General features: G+C 39.3%; 1 protein-coding gene across 9 annotated transcripts in view; it reads left to right on the plus strand.

Annotated features, from left to right (window-relative positions):
• Nucleotides 1-25,904, plus strand: part of BMPR1B (bone morphogenetic protein receptor type 1B) — a 671,971-nt gene that overhangs the window by 617,921 nt on the left and 28,146 nt on the right. For all 9 annotated transcript variants that reach the window (XM_073638285.1, XM_073638321.1, XM_073638268.1 and 6 more), the window contains 4 exons: nucleotides 1,185-1,287; nucleotides 8,153-8,249; nucleotides 10,018-10,156; nucleotides 12,577-12,769. In XM_073638285.1, coding sequence (XP_073494386.1) covers nucleotides 1,185-1,287; nucleotides 8,153-8,249; nucleotides 10,018-10,156; nucleotides 12,577-12,769 — 532 coding nt within the window. The remainder of the gene's footprint in view (nucleotides 1-1,184; nucleotides 1,288-8,152; nucleotides 8,250-10,017; nucleotides 10,157-12,576; nucleotides 12,770-25,904) is intronic.

The following is a 25,904-nucleotide window of genomic DNA, read 5'->3' on the forward strand; positions in this document are numbered from 1 at the left end:
GGACTTTATCCGGAAATTCGATTTGCAGCAAATTTATTCTCTGCCAATTGAATGTCTGTTAAAGGGATTGTGTGGTCTAAAATGAAAGGTCTGCAATCACTCTGTGCGCTTTGAGGATTTGCTGGTTTCTGAGCCAGGAACAGCGGTGATGTATACGATAAGCATACTCCCGGGCATAGCCCGTCTAGTGGTTGTGGCCTTGCTCCATACAAGTGCATGGAGGGAGGGCACAGCCATCTAGTGGACGTGGCCTCGCTCACTACACCTGTATGAAGCGAGGCCGCGCCCACTGGACGGCTTCTGCCTGGGAGTATGCTTATCGTATACATCACCGCCATTTTCGGCTCGGAAAACCAGTGAATCCTCGAAGCACGCAGTGTGTGTGCTGGAGGTATTCAAAAGTCTGCAGTCACACAGAGTGACTGCACACTTTTAATTTTAGACCGGATAACCCCTTTAATATGTTCTGAGAGCTGGAGAGTCCTCAGTGCGTCTTCTTAAAATCGCGGAGCATTGAACCTCTGGGCCTCTTCACTCTAGGCCAGGACTTCTGGCCACGAACAGATCCAGAATATCCCAGCCTAGTCACAGCCTTAAGTCCCGGCCTGGTGTGCGCATCAATAGGTTCCTGCGCACATTATGACCTAGCATGAAGAGGCCTGGGGTTTCAGTGCATGGTGGTGATAAGAAGAAGCACATTAGACAGCTACCAGCGAAAGAGGTCAGAGAGGTGAACAATTAGATGAATATTAGATTTTTTTATTTAACCCTTTACCGCCCTCTACTGTTCAGCAAAACAGCGGCTAGTTGGCCGCCATTTTGATGAATTTGCGCAGAGCTAATGACAAAAATTCATATTCCAGAGAATACAGATTATTGTTAAATTCGAGTAGAATTCAATTCCATTTGAATAAATTTGCCCATGTCTAGTGGTTACTTTTGCTTTGCCAGCACTGCACCGAAGACTGGAAGCCAGCAGCTGCAGGGAGAATATATCTTCATTTTCTCCCTGCAGTCAATTGTCCAGTTAGATGGCAACATATGTTTAAAATGGTATTTACCTGCAAATTACTACTATGGCTGCAGGTACATAGCTTTTGTTTCTGATGACAGGTTCCCTTTAACATTAATTGTAAAATATCTACATCTTCTCAGTTGCATTGACAGTTCTTATTTTTCCCCAGGACACACCTATTCCACATCAAAGAAGGTCCATTGAATGTTGTACAGATGAAGACTTTTGTAACAGAGATCTGCATCCTACTCTGCCTCCAATTAAAAATAAAGGTAACACAAAGGGACTATTTACCACATTGCCCAGAGTTATTAAAATTAACCATTTGGGTCTTCAGACTTATTTCTATAAAAAGAAGGGAGTTGATCCAGCACTTCAGGTTAAATGCGAACCCAGGTTAGGTTATGAATAAGAAGTATCACTTCGAAACACGTCAACGAGGACTTTGAATCTTTTTCTTGGGATTTTCTCCTCCGGATGATAAAATTACCTATCCGATGATGTGAACTTTCCTTTGAACTATATTTTTATTGATGGAATATTAATGGAATAAAACCTTGCATTTTACCTGAAGTGCTGGATCAACTCCCTTCTTTTTATGGACTGCCTTTCCTTGAATTTGGGATCTTGTGCACTCATGAATAGGTGAGTTGATCATACTCCTTATCTTATAGACTTATTTCTATGGTTTTTGAAGCTGCAGCCTGATTGTATGTAAGCATGAATCTAGATGCGATCAAGGTCCCCTTTTTTGATTTTTCGTAGAATTCTCAACATTCTTCATCAACATGAGTTCAAAGCCTTCAATACTTTTCCAGTTTCTTTTCTTTACTATCCAGCTTTCACATCCAGAACCATAGAAGCTTCCACATCCTAACAATTCTGATCTATTGCTGTTATAGATATCTTATTACCTTTGAAGATCTTTTCTTTGTTTCACCTTCATGCTCTACCCGGTTTCATACTAGAGCTTCTATATCCTGAAAATTCTTACCTCACAATTAATTACGGCAGTATGGGCATGTGCACATGATTGATTTTCTCAGACAGGTGCTATCCGTGGTTTTCATGGACAGCACTCGTACATATGATATTCTATCAGGCTATGCACATGTTCGATTTTTTTCTTTTGTCTGAGTAGTCCTCAAAATAAATTGGTGACATTCGAAATCTACAATGCAAGTCTATGGATTTGTATAAAACATCGGACTGCACTCGGACTGATTTTCATGGACTAACAAAATGGTGACGGTGGAGGTTTTTTTTTTTTTTACTCCTCGTCCAAGAAAAACTGATACCACTATGATCAAAGTCTAATCCGAGTCTGATCAGCATAATCGGACCGTTTTTCTCAGATGTGGACAAAAAGCTTGTGTGACCCTACCTTAAGAAAAGCAAAGAATTTTCATGAAAAAGCATTTAAATGTCTATTTAGGATAACTAATATATACATTTTTATCTAAACTTTCTCTGGTAGAATAAAGGGGCATGAAACATTTCCTCTAAAACAATCTAAATTATAAATTTTATAAATAATATGATAAAAACAAGTACATAAAATTTATATTACTTAATCTACTAAATGAAGGATTCTAACATAAAGAAATATATTATAATATATTAGAAATAAATAAATGGTGTCTCCAGAAACATAAGCGAGCATTAATAAAATACACATGACGGAAAATAGCATTGCAGTGAGGCTTTTCCCACAGTGTGGGACTTTTTGAACATCTGAGAAGGTTTTTCCTGGTCAGTAGCCTCTGACTAAGGGCAGAGTGCTGAGGAAGCCGGGGTTAGATTTATGACTTATTTGCAGGTCGGATATAATTAACCTTTGCTGCAAGGTTTTGTTAAAATTAAGGGTTACGGAGATCTTAGAAGATGTGAGGAAAAGCAAACAGGAGACTAGTGAGACTGGTAACAACAGTAGGAGCAGAAATGTCTCACTGCATAGTTCTAAAGTACAATACAGATGTGAAATGACTGCAACACAATGCACCTAGTGTAATAGATGAAGAACGCCATTATAGATCTAATAAACACTGCCCGGCAATGCCATAAGCTATTATACGGTATTGAACACTCACTAGATAGCTCTGTCCAAAATATGGATGTATCTGATATCCATTTAACAATACTAAAGTGCTTTGAAATAAATTCAATTCTTACACCAAGGCTCTATAATATATAATTGGCATACCAAACATTACTGGAAATCTTTACAAAAATGAATTCTTGTAATATGTATATATGGGAGGGGTTGGAGGCTAAACAATGATAAAAGTCCCTCATAACTGGCAGCACTGGTGCCATGATGTCTGGCTCTTAGGTTGACTAGATGCTAAATGGGCATCAGAATAGTCTGAGGAATCACTGTCGAGCAGATACATTTCATACGTAGAACGCCATCTTGGCGTACTGGTCTAAATATCAGATAGTTTTCATTATACAAGTTCAATGCTTCAGATAACTGTAAAATGTTGCGTTTAATTATGAATATTACTAGCTGTAGGCAGAAAGAAAAGGCAATGGATGTGAAAGAAAGATAGAAGTTGATTTGAAATGACTCTGAGACTGGAAAACCTATAGAGTGTAGGGACTACAAACACATTAAAGTTGGCCAAACTCGCTGGTTCTGATGAGACCAGCCGACCATCTATTATCTATGGGGACCTCCCGACTCTCTTCTGGTAGATGTTGTCAAGGTTGCCATCTGTCCAGAAATTCCTGGACGATCTGTAAAAATTGATCACTTTTTTGCCATGTTCGTAAAAATATTTAAGGCTTCCAGAATTTTTCAGGCTGAAGAAACTTATACAGATTATTTTGACTATAATTAGCAAGAAATCCCACTTATTAAACCTGACAGTGCACACCTGTGAAGTGAAAACCATTTCCGGTGACTACCTCTTGAAGCTCATCAAGAGAATGCCAAGAGTGTGCAAAGCAGTCATCAAAGCAAAAGGTGGCTACTTTGAAGAACCTAGAATATAAGACATATTTTCAGTTGTTTCACACTTTTTTGTTAAGTATATAATTCCACATGTGTTAATTCATAGTTTTGATGCCTTCAGTGTGAATGTACAATTTTCATAGTCATGAAAATACAGAAAAATCTTTAAATGAGAAGGTGTGTCCAAACTTTTGGTCTGTACTGTATATATTAGTTTAATTCAGCATATTTATTATCATGTTAAAAATATGGTAGAAAAAATTCTGGGGCAGTATATGTGATCTATCCTGTCCCCTTTTTGGGATCACGTATACTTCAGAATTGAGACGGTATGTGAATATTTAAATTAGATACTCATGTGCTGACATGACTGAATAGAAAATCTGATTTGATGTACATTCATTAATTCTCCACATATTTTTATACAGTTATGTAAAACCTTTTGATAGGAAATAGCTGATTTATTAGTCTTAATATAATTTTCTATCTCCGTCTTATATATTGAAGTCCATAGCTGAAGAATAGTGCAATGATTAAGAACTTCCCAGTTCGAAAGGCGTAGGCCAGTTCCCAGGATTTTTTTTCTACCACATTTTTAATATGATATCAATAAATATGTCATTTTTAAAGTAATATATTTTTCTGCACACTTGTCACTGATGTTAAGTTCCTACAATTTGAAGTCTGTTTTTTTCACATATATGGCATCTAGTATCAACCATTCGTCACTAGAAATATTTGCCACAATCTTTGCCAATATATCACAGTTACTAATGACCTGAGAAGCAGCGCTCCATATCACGGAAATGGATTTTTCAAAAATAATCAACAAGTTATGTTGCAGTGATTTCTGAAATAACAGAATATAACATCTGCATTATAAAAAGGGACATGTCATCGTCATGAACTTATGTAATTGGGGTATTGTGAAACTCATGGACAGCTGTAGATGTGATAGCAGAGCCAAAACAAAAATGTTCTGAATGTTGACAAGCTATAGAATTTTGAGAATATTTGTCATGTAAGGTCCTTGGTTTACCACGTTCTCTTTAAATTGTATTTTGTATTATTATACGGGGTTCTGCGTCCTTAGTGCACATTTCCATATAATTTTTCCAATCGTCCAGCTCTACTGAATGCTAATGAACATTATTAAAGCAAAGTTAAAGCACCACTCCAGCAGGATTTTTATTTATGGAGTGGTGCCACTAATGTAAGATCCTGACCTTAGTATTATACTTATCAGCTGCCGTCTTCAACTCTTCCCGGCGCTGCTACGGTCCCAATCCCCCATCTTGTGACTGCAACTTCTGGCTGTTCGGAGGTAACGGTCACAAGCTCTAAATGTAAGTCTATGAGAGTCTTGTTCTGGCTACCATAGACTTATACTAAGTAATGACTTCCGGCTCGCCCATCAATCTACAGAAGACACCTGGAGCAGCACCGATAACAGATGAAGACGGTGGCTGGTAAGTATAATACTAGCAGCAGGGAACTTACATTAGTGACACCACTCCAAGGGTAAAATGAAAACAAAACAAAATGCTGGAGTGGTGCTTTAAGGTTTGAAGCTAAGTCAACTCTTAGGCAGAGTTAATACATTCATCCACATCTGTGTACGAACCGAAATGCATAGGCATATATGAGGCTGTCGCTGTCGGATCAGGAGTCACACGTTCTGGGCTCGTTTACACGAGCGATGATTCTCTCTTCCGAGAGAATCGGATCGTTTATGGTAATAACACTCAGCTTAAACTCTGATCAGAGCTTGAGTTGAGTGTCATTTTACTGTGATCCGATTCTCTCGTGTGACAGAATCATATCACAGGTGCAGAGAAGACAGAGAAGTTAATTTCTCCATGTTCTCCATTGTCCGTGTCCACGTTAATCGGGCTGCACTTGGATGTCATCCTAGTGCAGTCTGATGTTTTACACACACCCATAGACTTGAATGGGTGCACGTGATCCAATTCGTGGAGCCACTCACAGCGTGCTGCCAATTTTACTTTAGAAAAAAAACCGTAGATCTGCACTGCCAGATAGAATAACACCGGTCTGAGTGCTATCCGATAAAACACTGGATAGCACTCGTCAGAGTTAGACGCTCACATCTAAACTTGGCCTTAGACAAATGCGTTATGGACCATTATCACCTAATTGCCAGATTAAATTTCCTGCCTCTAGAAATACTACAACATAAGAAATAATTCTCTAATAAAATAGTGAAACTATCACTAAACTGGTACCTACACTTTTGAGATGTTTTTGCAATATTTCTCAAATAGTATTTCACGTTAGGCAGCAAATTCTCCTTTTTTTTTATTTGTACAAAGTAAAAACCCCATAAATATATAAGATAAATAAAAATACGAAATAGGCAAATGCTGATTGGACTCTTGTAAGTATAGAGATTCTTTCATTCCTTATATTTTCTCAATCAATTACCGTGTATAAGCTTTCCCTGGTGACCTAACTAGTCATTGTGAGGCCTATACATTATTAATTAGTAAAACTGTAAATTGCCCTTGTCTTGTGAAGAAGCGATTTTGTTTAGGTTGTCTGCAATCTCTATTAACCTAATTCAAGCTGACATCCTAAACGGTTACAAACCACACATTTCAACGAGAAGTGGGTGCCATTGAAAGAGGCTAAACTGCTAATAAACCATGAAATGAAGCTTTCAGTCCTCTGCTTCGCTCCTTTTCTCAAAAAGAAAGGCGGTCTCCCCAGTGGCTTCTCTGTTTCATCTATCACGCTCTTAGAGCCACTGCACAGGTAGGGAGCTGCAGCCGAAGCGAGAAATGACTGATGAGCCCCTGTGTTGTCCTGATAGACATCTTGTAGGTGTCTCTTTTCAAAGGATTTCAGATATGCCTCGCATGCCTACATGGTAGACATTAAAAGCCAAAAGCAATGGAAATGCTGCCAGCTATTAAAACACACACAAATCTACAAGCTGAAGAGTTAAAGGAAAAAAAAAATCCAACACGAAAGCAAGTCTTTAAAAAGCGTAAACTAAGAGGTCCCCGAGGAGACTCTCGTCTCATTACTCTCGTAAAGCTGTAACTTAATAGCACCATGGCAGGATGAGTCGATAAAGCTGAAGTTCTCGTTTTTCGGTGTTCCGCTATGGCATGATTGTGGACTTTCTTTTGAAAGAAAATCTGCTAATCTGCTTTCAAGACAAGGACCTTGCCGCAGTCTGTGTAGGGTCTAAGCACAGAAAGGTTATTTTTTCTGCAGATATGGGTTAACGGAGAAATAATAGAGAGATTAGGTACAGTGTGTGGATGTAGCTCTTCCGGTGGGAACTCGTGTAGTGAAACAACTGCCAAAAGGATAACTCTGCTTTTCTAACTGAGCATGTAAATTTCAGTCCTGGGAATATCTTGCAGATATAATGATCCATCGTAATGAGCTCTTAATCGTATTAGTCTTGTGCAGGTTATTTGAGTATATGATAAGGATGGCCAGATATGGCACCGAGCTTCTTTCTCCACTCCTGATAATGCAGCTCACTAGTTGTATATTGCTGTGTTGCGTATGAACAGTTTGTGTTTCTTTCGGAAGCCACTTGTATCATCCCTTTTTTGGGTGTTAAATGATCTCTGGGCAGTTTAGTGTTTGCATTCCTGACATGCCAAAATCTTGGGAAAGGTTGCCTCATGCTCCCCAGCTTCTATGACACCAGTAGTGATGACTATCCCAGGATGGATCACGGGAGATCCGGTGCATTAACAGCAAACATCTTCTGACTCATTACTTCTAACTTGACTGATGCAGATGGGCTCTTTTTATTACATTTGGCACATTTTGTAATCTATTACTACAATTGTAAACCACAGGACTTATAACGAATGGTTTGTCCATTTATTTGAATAGCCCCCATTCAAAACGGCATAGAAATGCTTGGCTGGTGCCCATGAGCCAAGTCGCTGAGCTAGAATACTAGTCAAGTACTGCCGAATATGTTGGCGCTATAGAATTAAAAATTATTATTAGTCGTTCTTGCTTTTGATTGCCAATGATTACTTAGATAAGGTAAAAGCTCAGGAAAGGTAGTGTTGCTAATGTGAATCAGGTAAGTTTCTGTTTATGTGGTTTTAATATAGGAAAACTATTAAATTTAGTAGTTGAACGCTTTTTTTTAAAATACTACTCATCTGTTTCTTTCCCCATAGACTTTGTTGATGGCAGTATCCATTATATGGCTCTTCTGATCTCCGTGACTATTTGCAGTATCATCCTGGCAGTAATATTAATATTCTGTTACTTCAGGTAAGAAAAATAATACACTTGTGCCTACATAGTTACATAGGTTGAAAAAAGACCTAGGTCCATCAAGTTCAACCTTTCGAGATTTAGATTTCTAGATTTAGATATGCAAGTTGCCTCTTCAGAGAAAAAGAGGACTTGAACTCTATAGCGCCACCTATTGGAAGAATCAATCCTACAAGTCACAATTGACCTTTAATGAGCCTTGCAATATGACTTAGGATAAAAGCCAAATCAGAATCTCAATTTTCAGACACGGTGTTTCGGGCTGTTGGCCCTCGTCAGTGCAAAGTATGAGAACTGATTTGGCTGGATGAGAGGCTCTGGACTGAGGTCTAAGGGGTAACGTTTCTCCTTGTGGAGAGTGATATACCAGCCAGATTTAGATAATGACCTAGGTGGAAAGCAGTAGGAACTGGTTAGGAAAAATCCAACCTTGTCTAATCTGCTTTTCCTCAAAATATACATGGCTTAGAGTGGGATGCTGCCACCTACAGGGAATAGATTGTAGGCAGATGCTGCTGGAAATGTCAGGAGTTGCTGAGAGTATTGTTCTATCCATAATAGCCCTTTACTCAGAGTACATGGACACCATCGATCATATGGATGCCAAAGAGGGGTCCTCAGTTGAGCTTGTGCTCTATGAGCTGAGCCAGAACATTAGAGCCACTGTAAAAATCTGGTTATTTCTTAAGAGCTGAACACTTTAAAATATTATTTCAAAAAAATCGTCCCCTACAGCCTCTTCTTGAATGGAGCAGAGGTGCCATTGATTGGCTTCCACTTCATTCATTGTCTATGGGATTGCCAAGCACTCCGCTTTCCTATTTCCAGCAGTCCCAAAGACAAGGAATGGAGCAGAGGCCGAGCATGTGCACCTTTGCTCCATTTAGGACATGGCTGCAGTGCCTCATTCTCAGAATCGCTGGGGTCCCAGTGGCTGGACCCCCAGCAATCATCAAGGTATTTCTTGTCCTATTGATAGTAGATAAATTAGTTTTTAGAGAAAACAATTTACCCCCATTTGTATTTTGTGGGAGGTGAACCACAAAGAACAATAGACACTCTCCTGTTGGAAACCCAGGACTTGAGTATTACAAGGAAAGAAGATTCAGAATGTCTAAAAAAAATTAAAAATGGTCATGAAAAATCAAGCACCTAAAGAATTTTCTGATGTAAACTATATGTAGATGTAGTGGTGACATGAAAACAGAAACTGGTACATACGAGGCTATACCTTTCCACGTTATCCGTGAGGCACAATGAAAGTATGTTTAATTTAGAAGATGCTTAGGTCAGTAGTAAAGCTACTCAGAAGTACAGTGCGTGCAATCGCAGGACTTAGCTTGAAGTCCACAGTTCTTTCTTCGGCACTAGTGGGACACGTTTCATCTTATTCACACTTCCACCTGAGAGTCAGCAAAAACTGGTGTCAAATCATTCATTCATCCATGCCATCCACACGCTGTCTGGTTTAGGTGTCTCACTTATCGCAAAATAAGATAGAAGGGATACACGTCCCACCAACAGTGAAGCTCCATGGATATATTTTATTAGAGGAAGGCTTTTATTATAGTCACAAAATGAACATGTGTTATAATGTGTTTTAAAATCATGTGCTGAGGTCAGCGTCCTGACTGAGTTTCGCCATTACAGCTTCTTCTCAGGCAGTAAAGTTACTTTAAATACATATTGAAATTCTTACAGAAACATACCTAATCATAATGTAATAGTGTGATTTATGCAATTCATTGTCTTGCCCTATAACTAGGTACAAAAGACAAGAAGCCAGACCTCGTTACAGCATTGGCTTGGAACAAGATGAGACGTATATCCCTCCTGGAGAATCACTGAAGGATCTCATTGAACAATCTCAGAGCTCTGGAAGTGGATCAGGGCTCCCTCTTCTGGTATGAAAGTCAGCAGGGAATTATTTGTACATTTCTTAAAATAAATAGAAATATTAATTCAATGCAAATGAATAGTAAAATACCTACACTACATGCTTGTTCTGCATTTTGTAGCTTTTACCTGCGAGTTAGGAGAAAAGAGTGGCTTGTGACATAGTACATTTACATATATATGTAACAAGTTTGTAAAAAAGCAGCATTTCTCTGTGGCCAGTAATTCTGACAATGGGCTGGATCTGTCAGTCCCATTTACCTCAGTTAAAGGGAACTGATACCTTGTCTAAAATGTGTGAACGCTGTCGTAAACCACATATGCACACACACGCACACATGCAAACACACACAGTACGCAGTCACACACACATGTACACTCCACAGTCACACACACATGCACGCGCACACACACACACTGTAAAGCTTTACAGTCTCACACACACACGTGCACAGTTGCCCAGAGGAGAGAGGGGCGCCTTCACAACTACATTTTTCGAAATAAAAAATGATAATACCTGCACTTAATTGCCCATGTCTGACATGCACTGTGCTTGTGTGACAGGTATGTTCTGCTTGTTTGATGTGTGTGACATGTATTCTGTGCTTGTGTGCACCTCTCTTATCTAATATGTGTGATGTGATTTTCTGTTGTGTGTACAGCATGTTTTTATTGAGTGACATGTTTTACTTGTCCAGGTTTGGCGCGAAAGTATGCAGTCACTCTATGTGACTACAGACTTGTGAATCCTCACATCGCTCATAGCGCACGCTATCAGAATTCTCCGGTGTGGGCCAGGAGTGGCAGTCATGTGACCACCATTATGCAATATGCATACTTCCGGCCATATTCCAACTAGACGTGAATGTACAAGTGAATTGAACAAGGCCACTCACGTCTAGTTGGAATGTGGCTGGAAGTATGCAAATTGCATACTTGCTGTCACATGAACACTCGCTGTTGCTGCCGGCATCAGAGAATCCTCACAGTGTACGCTATGGGCAATATGAGGATTCACAAGTCTGTAGTCACATAGGCTTTCATGCCAAACCAGGAAAACCCATTATGGGAGGAAGCCCATAAACACTTCTTGCTATAATACTCTGTTTTTTCCATGGGCTGGAATGGACTTTTTTGTCCGAATTAACAACATGAGGCATGAAATATCCATTACAAAAATAAGGGGATGTCCACACAGACTTTCCGACACAGATTTCCATACCAAAAATCCACTGGGTATTACAGTACAAGCATTATGGTGGAGATTTTAAGAAATATCATCTACCTTCTGTATAAAAAATCCACAGCAGATAAGTCCCTCATGGACATACCCCTAGACTACCAGTAACTGCCACTCACAGATCGTCATTGTGTGGAAATGTTCTGCTTTCCTATAAGGGTCCTGTTCTTAAACAATACTGGGATGAGTGCAGACCCCTCAAAGCAAATAATATAAGGTCTCACTGCATGCCATATTGATATACCATGGGGCACATACTCTAGATAAACCCCATAGACAGTTAGGCTTAGTGCCCACGATGCAGAAATGAAGCAGAAATTTTCCTGAGCATTTCTGCATCTCCTTGGCAGAAAAACGCACGCGGTTTTTACATGCGTTTTTGACTCGTTTTTGATGCATTTTTGCATGTGGATTTGCCGTGCGTTTTTCCAATGCATTGTATAGGCAAATACGCATGCAGAAACGCACAAGAATTGGTCATGTCCGGATTTTTTCTGCGAGTAAAATCCGCGCAGAAAAAATCCTGACCATGTGCACAGAATGTCATAGGAAGTCATGGGATAAGGTATGCAATGCGTTTCTGGAGCATTTGCGCGCTGCAAATCCGCACCAAAAAACACCCCAAAAACGCATCGTGGGCACACTGCCTCAGTGTTGGTCTGTCCAGAATGCTTCTTTCACTGCGCTCTTTATGAGTTGTACGTCTGGCACTTTAGTCTGCTCTGATCAATGCTGTGGACTGTATTATACTTTAATTTTCAACATACATATTAATGGAATAATTTTTATGCATTTCCATGAAAAATATTCAGGATTTTACTTAACTCAAAACAGATGAAAGCAGCAAACGGCTCAGTGTCAGTTTTAGTGCATTATTAAATCATTTTTCCCATTTAAATTTCTGATAAAGTAAGCCCGTACATGCGGGTGGCAGGGCTCTTTAGCAAAATAACCTTTGTCAATATTGCCTCAAATTACAGCATATTTAGTTTTACGGTTTTGAGGCATACAAGGCCATGGTAATATTTTCAGGTACTCTGGGGAGGGAGGAGAAATGTTGCATGCAGTAAAATGAATCTCCAGCGATATTTTGTATTCCCCTCTGTTTGTTCTGGATTAGTCATGTTAATGCTGGGTGGTCATTTTCTTTGGTAAGTAATGTGTTATTGGCTTTGGTCTCGTTAATAGGTACAAAGGACAATAGCAAAGCAGATTCAGATGGTGAAACAGATTGGTAAAGGGAGATACGGAGAAGTGTGGATGGGCCGATGGCGTGGCGAGAAAGTGGCGGTCAAAGTGTTCTTTACTACCGAAGAAGCCAGCTGGTTCAGGGAGACTGAAATCTATCAGACGGTGCTCATGAGGCATGAGAATATTTTAGGTAAGTTATATTACTTTTAAAGGTATTTAAAAGAAAAGTGTAATCATAAAATTACCTGCTATTTAGATTTGGAATTTGTGTTAAATGTATTTCTTTATTTTTTAATTTTTGCCAGTGTTTTTTTTTTTCACATCACAATCTGTATTAGAAAAAAAAAAAATTTCATTTTGCATTCCATCTGTGATGATAATGAGACTGCTGAAAAATCTTTTATAATCAACAAGAAGTAGGAGTCTAGAATAGCTCCATTGGCTACTGTGAAAACTGCAGGATTTCTAATTTTTTTTTAATACAAATTGTGATATTAAAAAAATAATAAAATAAAAAAATGTTCAACATAAAAACTAGATTTGATGCAAATCGATGAGTGAGACCTGGTCCATCGGCCACGTCAGTAGTCTGTGACGATGGAGAACCTGAGAACCTCCTCTTACCTGTTGGCATCTCTGGTTCTTTCTGGATTAGCCGGCCTGGCATGACGACATCGTTGCGGCACATGTGACATTGCTGGCTATTTAAAAGGAGAGCCAGACATGCCCTCAGGTAAGAGATGGTTCTTGGGGCTCCCTTTCTATAAATTGATTTGAAAATGCACAGCAGAAACCCAAACCTCTTTATTAATTTGTCATGTCTTTCTAAAGTCCTGGCTAGAGATGAGTGGACCCATGGAAGTTCGGGTTAGTTGGATTCAGATGCCAGAACTGTACCCGTACTTGAACCTGATCCCGAACCCCTTAGAAATCAATAAGGACCCAAACTTTGGAGTTGGAAAATCTCTCTCTCTCTCCTCCCCGAACTCCTGAACTGTAAAACAGAATTCTGTGTTTTGAGTTGAGCACCGGACACCTAAGATACAAACGCCAAACTTTACTCATCTCTAGTCCTGGCTAGTTTGCCAAGCGTTGTTCAGACCGGATACTTTACAAACCTTATCCGCATAAATTGGATAGATTTCAGATGGCAACTCAAATATTAGGATTCAAATTGATGATAAAATATTTTAAATCTTTGCATTTTGTTTGATTACTTATCGGGACTTAAAAAACTAAACTTTCTGAGCTTTGGAAGCTTTGGATCTCTTCTCCTATGAAATCATAAAAAACGCCATGTCTCTACATGTAACTGGAGGCATACTGAGATACAGTAGGGCCCCATAGAACTATATGGGCTCTATATTATGGATCTGTACAATGCAGAAATTGTAGGAAGCTGTAATATGGTTGTAATAATTCATGAGCCTCTTTTCTGTGTAAGGCGGCGGTGTTCACACCATGCAGTAACTGAGGCAGTGTCCCAAGCAAGTCCAACATAAACAGCTTTATTCAGCAACTCACGGGCAAACAGAAAAGTCGGGTTAACATGAGTCCTTAAACAATGGCTGCCATGGGCTACGGCCGTCCCGGGCCGCTCAGAGCCTGACAGGTGCAGAGCCTTCCCAGGCGTGGGTTCAGCTACTCACAGGCCCGCTAAGTTTTCCTGCTATGTTACTTGCAGGTCCCAACACTGAACAACACTAATCCTTGGAGGGAGGAGGCCGCCCCACTGCCTTCCTGTAGCCTCCTCCAAGAAATGAAGGCCCTGCCGGGTTTTACTTAATCTGCCTTGGCCAGATAGCCTGACCAGGTCAATGCTCACCTTCATTCCTGCATTGCAGCTGCAGGTGAGTTTGTGACTGCAATGCACTCCAATGGATTTAATAGGTCTCTGTACACATTCTGGGGGATATATAACGTCCCTCGTATACGATCCCGGTCACTGCCTCATATCTGGTAAAAAAAATATAATGGAATTGTTGTTTGAGCAGTTGTCCAACATTTGCTGAACCCCTGTTCCATTTTTATAATGGGCACCAGAATCCTACAAGGTATTCTAGATAAGTATTTTAAGGTCCTGGAGGTAACAGTGGATCTCCCCAGCTCAACTACTGGACATTGTGCAATCACATTTATGTACGGCTGAGTAACTATTAATATCTTTAATGTACCTGTCATCATCGCTGTAAATCCTCCTAAAACAATAGTTTATTAACAGTTCAGAATTGGAAAGGTTTCCCTCTCTTTAACACTCCTCACCCTATAATTCTACACAATGCACTTGTCCCAAGGAATGTTTTAATTACTTTCAGTAAAGCTGCTATTTATCACTGGAGAATGACTGTATATCTGGAATTAATTCTCAATCTAGGGACTGTAATAGCCCCATTTAATAGTGTTAGCACACCCGTGGCATCACTTTAGCAGAGAGCCAAGGCTCAGAGCCACATTAGCTGTCTTTATCCGTAGTCTTTAATCTTCATTTTAGACAGTTTCTTGAATTCATTCATTCTCTGGAAGTTACGGGAATGATGACAGATTTATGGGCATGTGGCCTAAAAGATCTACTAGATTCATAGATGATCTTTAGCCCTAATATACACGTGCCATAACTTTTCACCTGGCACCAATAAATGTTTGTGCAATTCTTTATAAATAAGGGGGCATTTTACAAATATGGGATCATAATAAAAGATGCAGAAAGGGGCTATGTATGAAGGCCATGTAAGTGTCATATAGTTATTCCCAACATTAAATTGGGCAAGCTTTCGACTTAGCAGTTCATTTACAGCTCATTTTACTCTACTGTTCTTTCCAGGATGAGGAAAGGCTGACTCAAATGCTCTTCAATGGTATGGATAGGAATTCTAGAAAAATATCTGCTTTTTACAACCATGATTGTTACTTTATCTCACCAAAATAGAAAGATGGACAGGTCATTAATCGCTCAAAACTAAAACCTTTTCTGGGTTCCAATGCAAATGTGTATTAGACTCAGCCGATGGACTTGCACTCAGAAATATCATTGTCTTCTTGACTTCTGCTACTATTATTATTACTACCACTTTTGCAGCAGTTGACTGAGGTCCATTTGCAATCCAAAAATGTCAAGTTAACGCTTTGAAAGCTGCTCCCATCTTTATGCTGTATATGTATTAGAAGTCATATGTCATTGAAGGGTAACCGACCGTACTTTCATGTAACTTTTCAGAATAAACAATCCTGTATGTACATGAGGAATAGCACCATTTCTGATCATTATATGACTTGTTTCTTGCATTTTCACCAGTTTTCCTCTCCGCAGCCTCTAGCTCTTAAAGGGAATCTGCCAGGTCATTTTTGTGTAGTATACTAATAGTATCGAGAAAAAGGGCTTGGGCAATCCTTTCAGGATATGAAACTTTTATTTCTATATGTGGCCCCATTGTGTTGCTGTAAGCCCCGGACAAATTTATAGTCGTGTGCTGGCATGTCAAGCATATGTAAATTGCAAATGAATATTCACCCCTTCCCCCGCCCATAAACCCGCCCACCCCTCTGCACTGGTGTCACTGATTCAGTTAGACTGCCATATGCCCGTATGTAACACAATCCTCAGGCTGGTCGTCTGCTCTCCTGACATGAGCGTGACAGCATGTATTTCTAGGCCGCTGTCACTCTCAGCAATTAATGCAAATGATGAATCGGGACCCTAAAATTTATCATGAAGTCAATTCAATACATTATTGCGCAGACCTGTAAAAATTTTTTTTTAATGGCGCATAAATTTCTTTAACATCTTAGTTACATAGTTACATAGTTACATAGTTTATAAGGCCGAAAAAAGACAAGTGTCCATCCAGTTCAGCCTATTTCTTGTGCACTGCAGCTATTCCGCAGCGTTGATCCAGGGGAAGGCAAAAAAAACCCATGCGGAAAAATTCACTTCCCGACTCCAATCTGGCAGTCAGATTAAATCCCTGGATTAATTAACTATCACTAAGCATAAAATGTAATTTTATTGTTCTCAAGAAAGGCATCCAGGCCTCTCTTGAACTCATTAAGTGAGTTGGACATCACCACTTCCTCTCCCAGAGAGTTCCAGAGTCTCACGGCTCTGACCGTAAAGAATCCCCTTCTATGCTGGTGCAGGAACCTCCTTTCCTCCAGACGCATAGTGTGCCCCCTCATCTTTGTCACCATCCTTGGTATAAACAGGTCATGGGAGAGATCTCTGTACTGCCCCCTGATGTATTTATACATGTTTATGAGGTCTCCCCTAAGCCTTCTCTTTTCCAATGTAAATAGGCCTAATTTTGACAACCTCTCTGGATATTCTAGTCCCTCCATTCCCTTTATTACCTTAGTCGCCCTCCTTTGTACCCTCTCTAGCTTCAATATGTCTTTCCTGAGCACCGGAGCCCAGAACTGTGCACAATATTCTAAGTGTGGCCTTACCAGCGCTTTATACAGAGGAAGAACAATGTTCTCATCATATGCCCCTATTCCTCTTCTGATGCATGCCATGACTCTATTTGCCTTCGCAGCTGCTGCCTGACACTGGGCACTCCAATTTAATTTGCTGTTAACCAAGACGCCCAGGTCCTTCTCCATGTCAGATTTCCCCAACGGTTTCCCATTTAATATGTATGGGTGACTGCTGTTTTTCTTTCCCATGTGCATGACCTTACATTTATCAGCATTGAACCCCATTTGCCATTTTTTGGCCCAACTCCCCAATTTATCTAAATCCTCCTGTAGCTGTGCCCTATCCTCATCTGTATTAACTACTTTACAAAGTTTAGTATCATCTGTAAATATTGCTATTTTACTATGCAACCCTTCCACTAGATCATTAATAAATATATTAAATAATATAGGGTCCAAGACAGACCCTTGAGGCACCCCGCTAGTAACCCTGACACCCCTGAGCTTACTCCATTGATAACCACCCTCTGCTTTCTATCACTCAGCCAGCTATTTACCCACTTGCACACATTATCCCCCAGACCAAGCATTCTCATTTTATATACCAACCTTTTGTGTGGCACGCTATCAAACGCTTTGGAGAAGTCAAGGTATACATCATCCACTGACTCTCCCCGGTCCAGCTGTGAGCTCACCTCACAGCTGGACCTCATCACTCATAAACATGATAGTTTATGAGTGATAAATGGCATGTTGGGACTAGATTAGAAACAAGCTAAAGGGAACCTGTCAGCTGATACAGGCTTCCATGGGCAGAAAGTTTTAGGATCCGGTTGCATGACTTCAGCCAGGTATGGTTGCTGCAGCATTTCAGAGAGGAACAACACCACCGGGGACCAAGCCACATGGGAGACTAGCCGGACCTCAAGGGGAGCAGGCGGGGAGAAGCCACCGAGGGCCCGCTTGTCTGACTAGTTTCCCGTGTGGCTTGTTTCCTGGCTGGGGTGGATTTGGCAGCATATATCAGCTGTCAGGTTTCCTTCAAAGGGAACCTGTCATCTGATTAAGGCTAGCCAAACTGCAGACAGCATGAAACAGAGCCTGGCTGCACGATTGCAGCCAAGTATATTTTTCTCTAAAACTCATTTCAGAGAAAATATAGTTAGAAGATCTGGCTGCCAGATTATAGGAATAGACCAGACTAGTCTAGCTGCGCCCCCAGACTGTTAGAGGTGATTGACAAGTCTCTTCCTTGTGTGTACATCACATGCAGCAGCAATGGGAAGAGCCGGTTGGGGGCGTTTAGGCTATTCTTATAGTCTTCTGCCAGATCTTCTAACTATATTTTCCCTGAATGCCGGAGCATTTCTGATAAGAATAGACTTGGCTGCTATTTCAGAGAAAAATATTGTGCTGACTGCTATTTGGGCAGCATGAATCAGATGACAGGCTCCATTTAAGTAAGACACACCTGTATTATGGCTTTATACAAGACTCAGGTGCTGCAAATGATAGAAGAATACAATGTATTCTCTATTAGGTCGCCCTCATGTAGGTTAATAAATGGTAATAAAAGAATATGAATCAGTAAGGTTACCGCTGATCAGAGCCGGTGTTTCCCCCGGTGCCACACAGATGACAACGTGGGAACCATCGGATGTTCAGGACCCTCCATTCACTTGAATGGGTCCGGGTTCGGGATCAAGTTCGGGTACAGTTCTGGTACCCAAACCTAACTTTTTTATACAGTTCGGCCGAACCCGACAGACCCGAACATCAATGGGTCCGCCCATCCCTAAATATGATTCCTTACAAATTTGTTTTATTGTTACATAGTTACAAATGTCCATTAGCTTCAACGGGTTGGATATCACTAAAGTACGTGAATGAAATCACTGCACTTAATATTGTCCTACTCTAGTGATTGCACACAATCGTCATGGAGTCCTGAAAGTGCCGTCCTGAAATGGTTTGGATTTTTAACTTTGTTGAGCAAGTGAAGGCATTTTAATAGATTCATTCAGATCTGCCAGAGTGACAGAATCTCACGTATGGTTGACAGGTCCAATGATTAATTTAGTGTCGGCCCCTTGAAAGCTCATGAAAAAAGACAGATGGAAAATGAAAATTAATCTTTTGCCTCATGGCACACACAGTCTGACAATGTGGTGTATATATTACTTGTCTGTCTTCAGACCGGAGATGAAATTAACAAATTGTTTTCACTTTTGTTTTGAATTATTGTGTTATGTGCTTAAGGCAGATCTTTTCATTATAGTAGTATTATTCACTTTATTACCTCCAATTTTCAGTCAGAAAAAAGAAAGAAATATCAACTGGTGTTTAGTTTATGCAGCTCCAAAATCTTAATGTTGCCGTATAAATATTATTATTATTTTTGGTCAATTAAAACGTCCAAAAACAGTTCAGAAACCATTAACTAGAAGCGCTGCCTAGTAAGCATACACTCGTGATTACAGATGTCTCCACCTGGTGGCAGTGTTCTCATGTTGTGTTATTACAATGAAAAAAAGACATTGATATATTATCATGCTGTACTTTTAATAAAATACACCATCCTACTATAATCCTACATTTCTATATATATTTATGCTTGTATGTATATATGTACTGTATGCATTTTGTACTATCTATCTATCTGTGCATTGGTGGAAACAGACAGAAGAGGGCTCCTGTGCAAGAACAGTTTATGGGCCCTTTGCAGTCCAATACTTCATAATAATGCACAGTTCTACCTGCCTTGGAGGTGGTAGTGGGCCCCTGTGTGGCTGCACAGATTGCACCAATGGTATGTTTGGCTCTATCTGTCTATCTATCTATCTATTATCTATCTCATATCTATCTATCTATCTATCTATCTGTCTATCTATCTATCTATCTATCTCATATCTATCTATCTATGTATCTATCTATCATCTATCTATCTGTCATCTATCTATCTCATATCTATCTATCTATCCATTGTTCTATCTATCTATCTATCTATCTATGTATCTATCAATCATTCTATCTATTATCTATCTATCTCATATCTATCTATCTATCTATCTATCTCATATCTATCTATCTTTCTATCTATCTATCTATCTATTATCTATCTCATATCTATCTATCTATCTATCATCTATCTATCTGTCATCTATCTATCTCATATCTATCTATCTATCCATTGTTCTATCTATCTATCTATGTATCTATCAATCATTCTATCTATCTATCTATTATCTATCTCATATCTATCTATCTATCTATCATTCTATCTATCTGTCATCTATCTATCTCATATCTATCTATCTTTCTATCTATTGTTCTATCTATCTATCATTCTATCTATCTATCTATCTATCATTCTATCTATCTATCTATCATTCTATCTATCTATCTGTCATCTATCTATCTCATATCTATCTATCTATCATTCTATCTATCTATCATTCTATCTATCTATCTGTCATCTATCTATCTCATATCTATCTATCAATCATTCTATCTATCTATCTATCTATCCCATATCTATCTATCTATCTATCATTCTATCTATCCCATATCTATCTATCTATCTATCTATTATCTATCTATCATCTATCTATCTATCTATCTATCTGTCTATCTCTCTATCTCTATCATATCTATGTCATATCTTTCTATCCTTATCTCTATCTATCTAATATATTTGTAATATCTGTTTATCTAATATCTTTCTATTATCTATCTGTCTGTCTGTTTGTCTATATCTACTGTATCTGTCTATCTATCTATTTAATATCTATCTATACAATATATATTTAATATCTATCTTTTTATCTATCTATCTTTTTATCTATCTATCTATCTATCTATCTATCTATCTATTTAATATATACAGTGACATGTAAGTTTGGGTTCCCCTTGTCAAAATTACTTTTATTTGTGAACAGTTAAGCAAGGTGAAGATGAAATGATCTCTAAAAGGTCTAATAACCTTTTTATAATAATAAATAATTAAAGATGATACATTTAATTTGTATTTTAGGCAAAGCAATCTATATTGTCATCTTTTACATTTTAAAAATTACGAAAAGGAAAATGGTCCGATACAAAAGTTTGGGCACTCTGCATGGTTAGTACCTAGTAGCCCCTCTTTTGCAAGTATCACAACTTGTAAATGCTTTTTGTAGCCAGCCAAGAGTCTTTCAATTCTTGTTTGAGGGATTTTCATCCATTCTTCTTTGGAAAATTCTTCCAGTTCTGTGAGTTTCCTGGGTCATCTAGCATGCACTGCTGTTTTGAGGTCTAGCCATAGTTTTTAAATGATGTTCAGATCAGGGGACTGTGAGGGCCATTGTAAAACCTTCAGCTTGCACCTTTTGAGGTAGTCTATTGTGGATTTTGATGTTTGTTTATGATCATTATCCATTTGTACAAGCCATGCTCTTTTCAGCTTCAGCTTTTTTACAGATGTTGTTATGTTTGCATCAAGAATTTGTTGACATTTCATTAAATCCATTCTTCCCTCTACTCTTGAAACGTTCCCCGTGCCATTGGCTGCAACACAACCCCAAAGCATGATTGATCCACCCCCATGCTTAATGGTTGGCGAGATGTTTTTTTCCTGAAATTTTGTGCCCTTTTTTCTCCACATATACCTTTGATCATTGTGGCCAAAGAGTTCTATTTTAACCTCATCGGTCCACGGGTCTTGTTTCCAAAATGCATCAGGCTGGTTTAGATGTTCTTTTGTATACTTTTGATGCTAAATTTTATGGTAAGGACAACAAGAGAGGTTTTCTTCTGATGACTCTTCCATGGAGGCCATATTTGTTCATGTGTCACTGAACAGTAGAACAATGTACCACAACTCCATAGTCTGCTAAATGTTTCTAAAGGTCTTTTGCAGTCAAGCGTGGGTTCTGATTTGCTTCTCCAGCAATCCTACCAGCAGCACTCACTGAAATTTTTCTTGGTCTTCCAGACCTTATCTTGATCTCCACTGTTCGTGTGAACTGTCATTTCTTAATTACATTTTGATCTGAAGAAAGGGCGACTTGAAAACGCTTTCATATCTTCTAATGGCCTTCTCCAGCTTTGTGGACCTCCTCCATTTTCATTTTCAGAGTGCTTGGCAGCTGCTTAGAAGAACCCATGGCTGCTGTTTTTTTGCACAAGGTTAGAGGAGGCTGGGTATTTATAAAGCTGGGAAATTTGCATCACCTGGCCTTTCCTAATGATGATAGTGAACAAGTCATAACCCTAACAGGCTAATTAAGGTCTGAAACCTTGGTTAAAGTTATCTAAGCACACAAATCTCCAAGGGTGCCCAAACTTTTGCATTGGCCCATTTCCCTTTTTGTAAATTTTAAAATGTAAAAGATGACTATATATATATATATATATATATATATATATATACATATATATATATATATATATATATATATATATATATATATATATTTTTTTTTTACTAAAATACAAAGGAAATGTGACATATTTAACTTAATTTCATCTTCAACTTGCTTAACTGTTTACAATAACAGTAATTTTGACCAGGGGGCCCAAACTCTTACATGCCACTGTATCTATCTATCTAACTATCTGTCTGTCTGTCTGTCCATCTATCTGTCTGTCTATCTATCTATCCTTGTTTTCTCAATGAGTACTACCATCATTTGAACAGCTTATGCGTCCTGCAAGTAGACTAGCCTAGGAGATTTGACAGACCGACTTATCTAGAGATTGCCAATACCATAGTTATCAATCCTGATGCTGCCAATTTAGGGCTGCTTTAGTCCTACCTCTGGTCCCTCCTAGGACCAATATAATAGGAAATACCTATGTGTGGGAGTGGTAGGTGTAAACCAGTCTCTTTCCTACCTGGGACACCACAAATTTGCTGGGACTGTTTCTATAAATTCATTATGGCACATTCAGGATGTATGGCATATTTGCAATTCAAGTGAGTTATCTAGTGGTAATCATCATAGCCCCTGTTACAGGTCCAAGACAAGACAAATCTTATAAGGATTTGTATCCATCAGTTGCAGAAATGTCTCTTACATAAAGTAATAGTGCACACTGAGGAAAAGAAAAAATTGTTAATGGGTAACTGGTTATTCAGGCATAACCGGCAGATTAACCCGCGCTGCCCTATCTTCCTTGCCATCCATATGCTGAGATAGCACATGGTTTTTGCAATCATTGAGCCATTTGGACATGCTGGCAGTTTACTACAGACCACAACCATATGTGGTGCACGATATGACATATGGAGAAAGTGAGGATTATTCTTCCGGCCTTCCAGGCTAATCACTCATCTTGACAAGCTTATGTTTCACACACTCAAAAATGTCAAGCAGAGTAATGTGATCTTTCACCACAACAAAATTGAACCAAAAAAAAAGAATAATTTTTATATTGAAGGGATTATATTCTTGGCCTGCACATGGCTTCCTGCAAGCCAAGGATGTAACTGTATACCTTAGTAGATACAAAATAAAAGACTTCAATCGTTCAGGAAATATATGAAAAAAACGTCATGTTTCATTGTCGTGATCAGTAATGGTCGGCTTTGGAAGGACATTGAACTAACATTCGACAGCTGAAATAGTCACCTAGCTGATTATTGAGAAGAGCCAATATCTCAGCCAAATGGAGGCAGCAGTTTATGATCTTTCCAAAATAAACCTTACAGCTCAGCATTTTGCCTTGTTCGCACTCTGCAGTGCATGATGCGTATTGTAGTTAAAACCAGGATTGAATACAAAAGAGAAGTTGACATTTTACTTCATGCTTTTCATACTTTTAGTATCCTTGCTTCAAAATCCACTTATAAATAGATTCACTGTATGAACAAGCCCCATATAATCTTCATGGGTTATTTGATGGAAAAGGTGGCATCTGTTTAAAGAGAGCGTCAGTAAGAGTTTCACTAGAAAACCAGAGGTAGCACAGGATAGGGCAGGGTGAAACATCTCCAACGATATCTATTTAATTGCCCTCTGGAGCTTTGATGCACCAAATTTAGTCTTTTATTTATATGCAAATTAGGTTCACAAGTGCACTGGTGGGCATATCAGTACACTTGCAGTCCTCAGCACCTCTTTGCTGAACACCACCCTCTGCATCTTGATTGACAGTGGAAAGCAGAGGCTGTGGTCACACCAGTGTCAATGAAGGGGGTGATGGAGGAGAGGCACCTGATTCATTAAGAGGCGCATGGCACTTAATGAATCAAGCACATCTTACAAGTGGCGTGCGCCTCGCCAGAAATCCTACTCCAGTTAAAGACTTTGGTAAGATTTCTAGCATAAGGTACGCCACAACTGAATAAAAATTAGACAGTTGGGCATTGCCACGTCCCTTTCTTCCCTAACTCTGCCCAATTTGGTACAACTATCTGAAACTGAATAGAGGAAAATGTCAAAAGTAACAGAATTTGGGCGTGAACCCATGTTACTCCAAAGTTTAGTGGCTTTCTAAGGTGTTTAAGGTTAAATACCTTCATAAATTGGGGTCCTTGTCTTCACTGTCAATGAAGAAGTGGAAGACAGCGCCGAATAGGAAGAAGCAAAGAAGGGTCGAGGACTGCACCTGCACTGATATGCCCCCACTGCGCTTTTGATCCTAATTTCCATATGAATAAAAAATGGATTTCAGCTCAACAAAGCGCCAGAAGGCAACAAATAGATATAGTTTGAAATGTTTCCCCCTGCTCTGACCTGAGCTTCCTCTTGTTTGCTCTTGAAATTCTTACTGACAACTTTCTTTAAATAGCATGGGTCAGTAAAAATCAATATATTTAGTGATAATTATAATATATTTGTTTCAAATAGTTCTGCCAGATATGGGAATTGTCTCCGAAAACTGCAGTATGAGATTTTGGAGCACAGCCACTATATGTATACTGCCATCAAAATAAGCGCACAAAAAAATCCTTAAATCCTAGCAGCTAGGCTGTGTTCCCACGATGAGTATTTGACACTGTGTATTTTCACCAAATACTCTTCATGGCAACACATCCTAAGGCTATGTTCCCACACATTGTGTTTTGCAGCGTATTTTGCTGCAGGTTTTTATGCAAATTTTCAGCTGTGTTTTGCAGTACCAGCAAAGTCTATGAGAAAGCAGAATTCTCTGTTCCCACATCTTGTGTTTTTTTTGTTGCATATTTTCTGTCTTGGTTGTGTCCTTGGAAAATAGAGCATGTCATTTTTTTCACCGTTTTTTCACCGTTTTTGCAGCGTTTTTTCACCCTTAGGAGGTAATGGGTGGTGAAAAAAACGCTGAAAAAATGCACCAAAAAAAAGCAGGTAAATTTTGTCAGTGTTTTTGATGGCAAAATAGAATGGGGTTCTTTTTTTTTCACAGAACTTTAAGTACATGCATAAATAGAGACAGAAGGACAGTGAAAAAAACGCTGGAAAAATGCATCAAAATGCATAAAAAAACGCAGCAAAACCTGCAGATTTGATGCAGCTGATTTCCTGGTAGAGATCAGTTTTGCTGCAGATTTCTGACTGAAAAAAAACACAACACGTGAGAACATAGCCTAAGGATCCCCGTAATCATTATAATAAAGTATATTGGTGGTTTAACAAACATTTGAAATGGCAACTTTAGTAAAGATTAGTAATTTGATTCACACTGTGGTGGTCCGGCAATCAGTCTGTTCCTGTGTGGCAGCTGGTCTTCACCTCTGGTGCTTACTGGGTCTTAAGACATCACAACATTGTGGCAAGGCCTTATTCAATGTCATGGTGTCACGGAGCCTATTAAGCTCAAGAGGCACCCAGGATGCTGGGCACAGAAGTGAAGACTGTCTGCCATAGAGGACCAGACTAAGGGCACAGTTAGGCGGCCGTATAACACAGAAGACGATCGCATCGAAGGAACGGACTGGCCGGCGGCTCTCCTGA

This window comes from Phyllobates terribilis, unplaced genomic scaffold (genome assembly GCF_046119375.1).
Source record: "Phyllobates terribilis strain yellow unplaced genomic scaffold, ASM4611937v1 Scaffold_1__5_contigs__length_1240528914, whole genome shotgun sequence".
NCBI lineage: Eukaryota > Metazoa > Chordata > Amphibia > Anura > Dendrobatidae > Phyllobates > Phyllobates terribilis.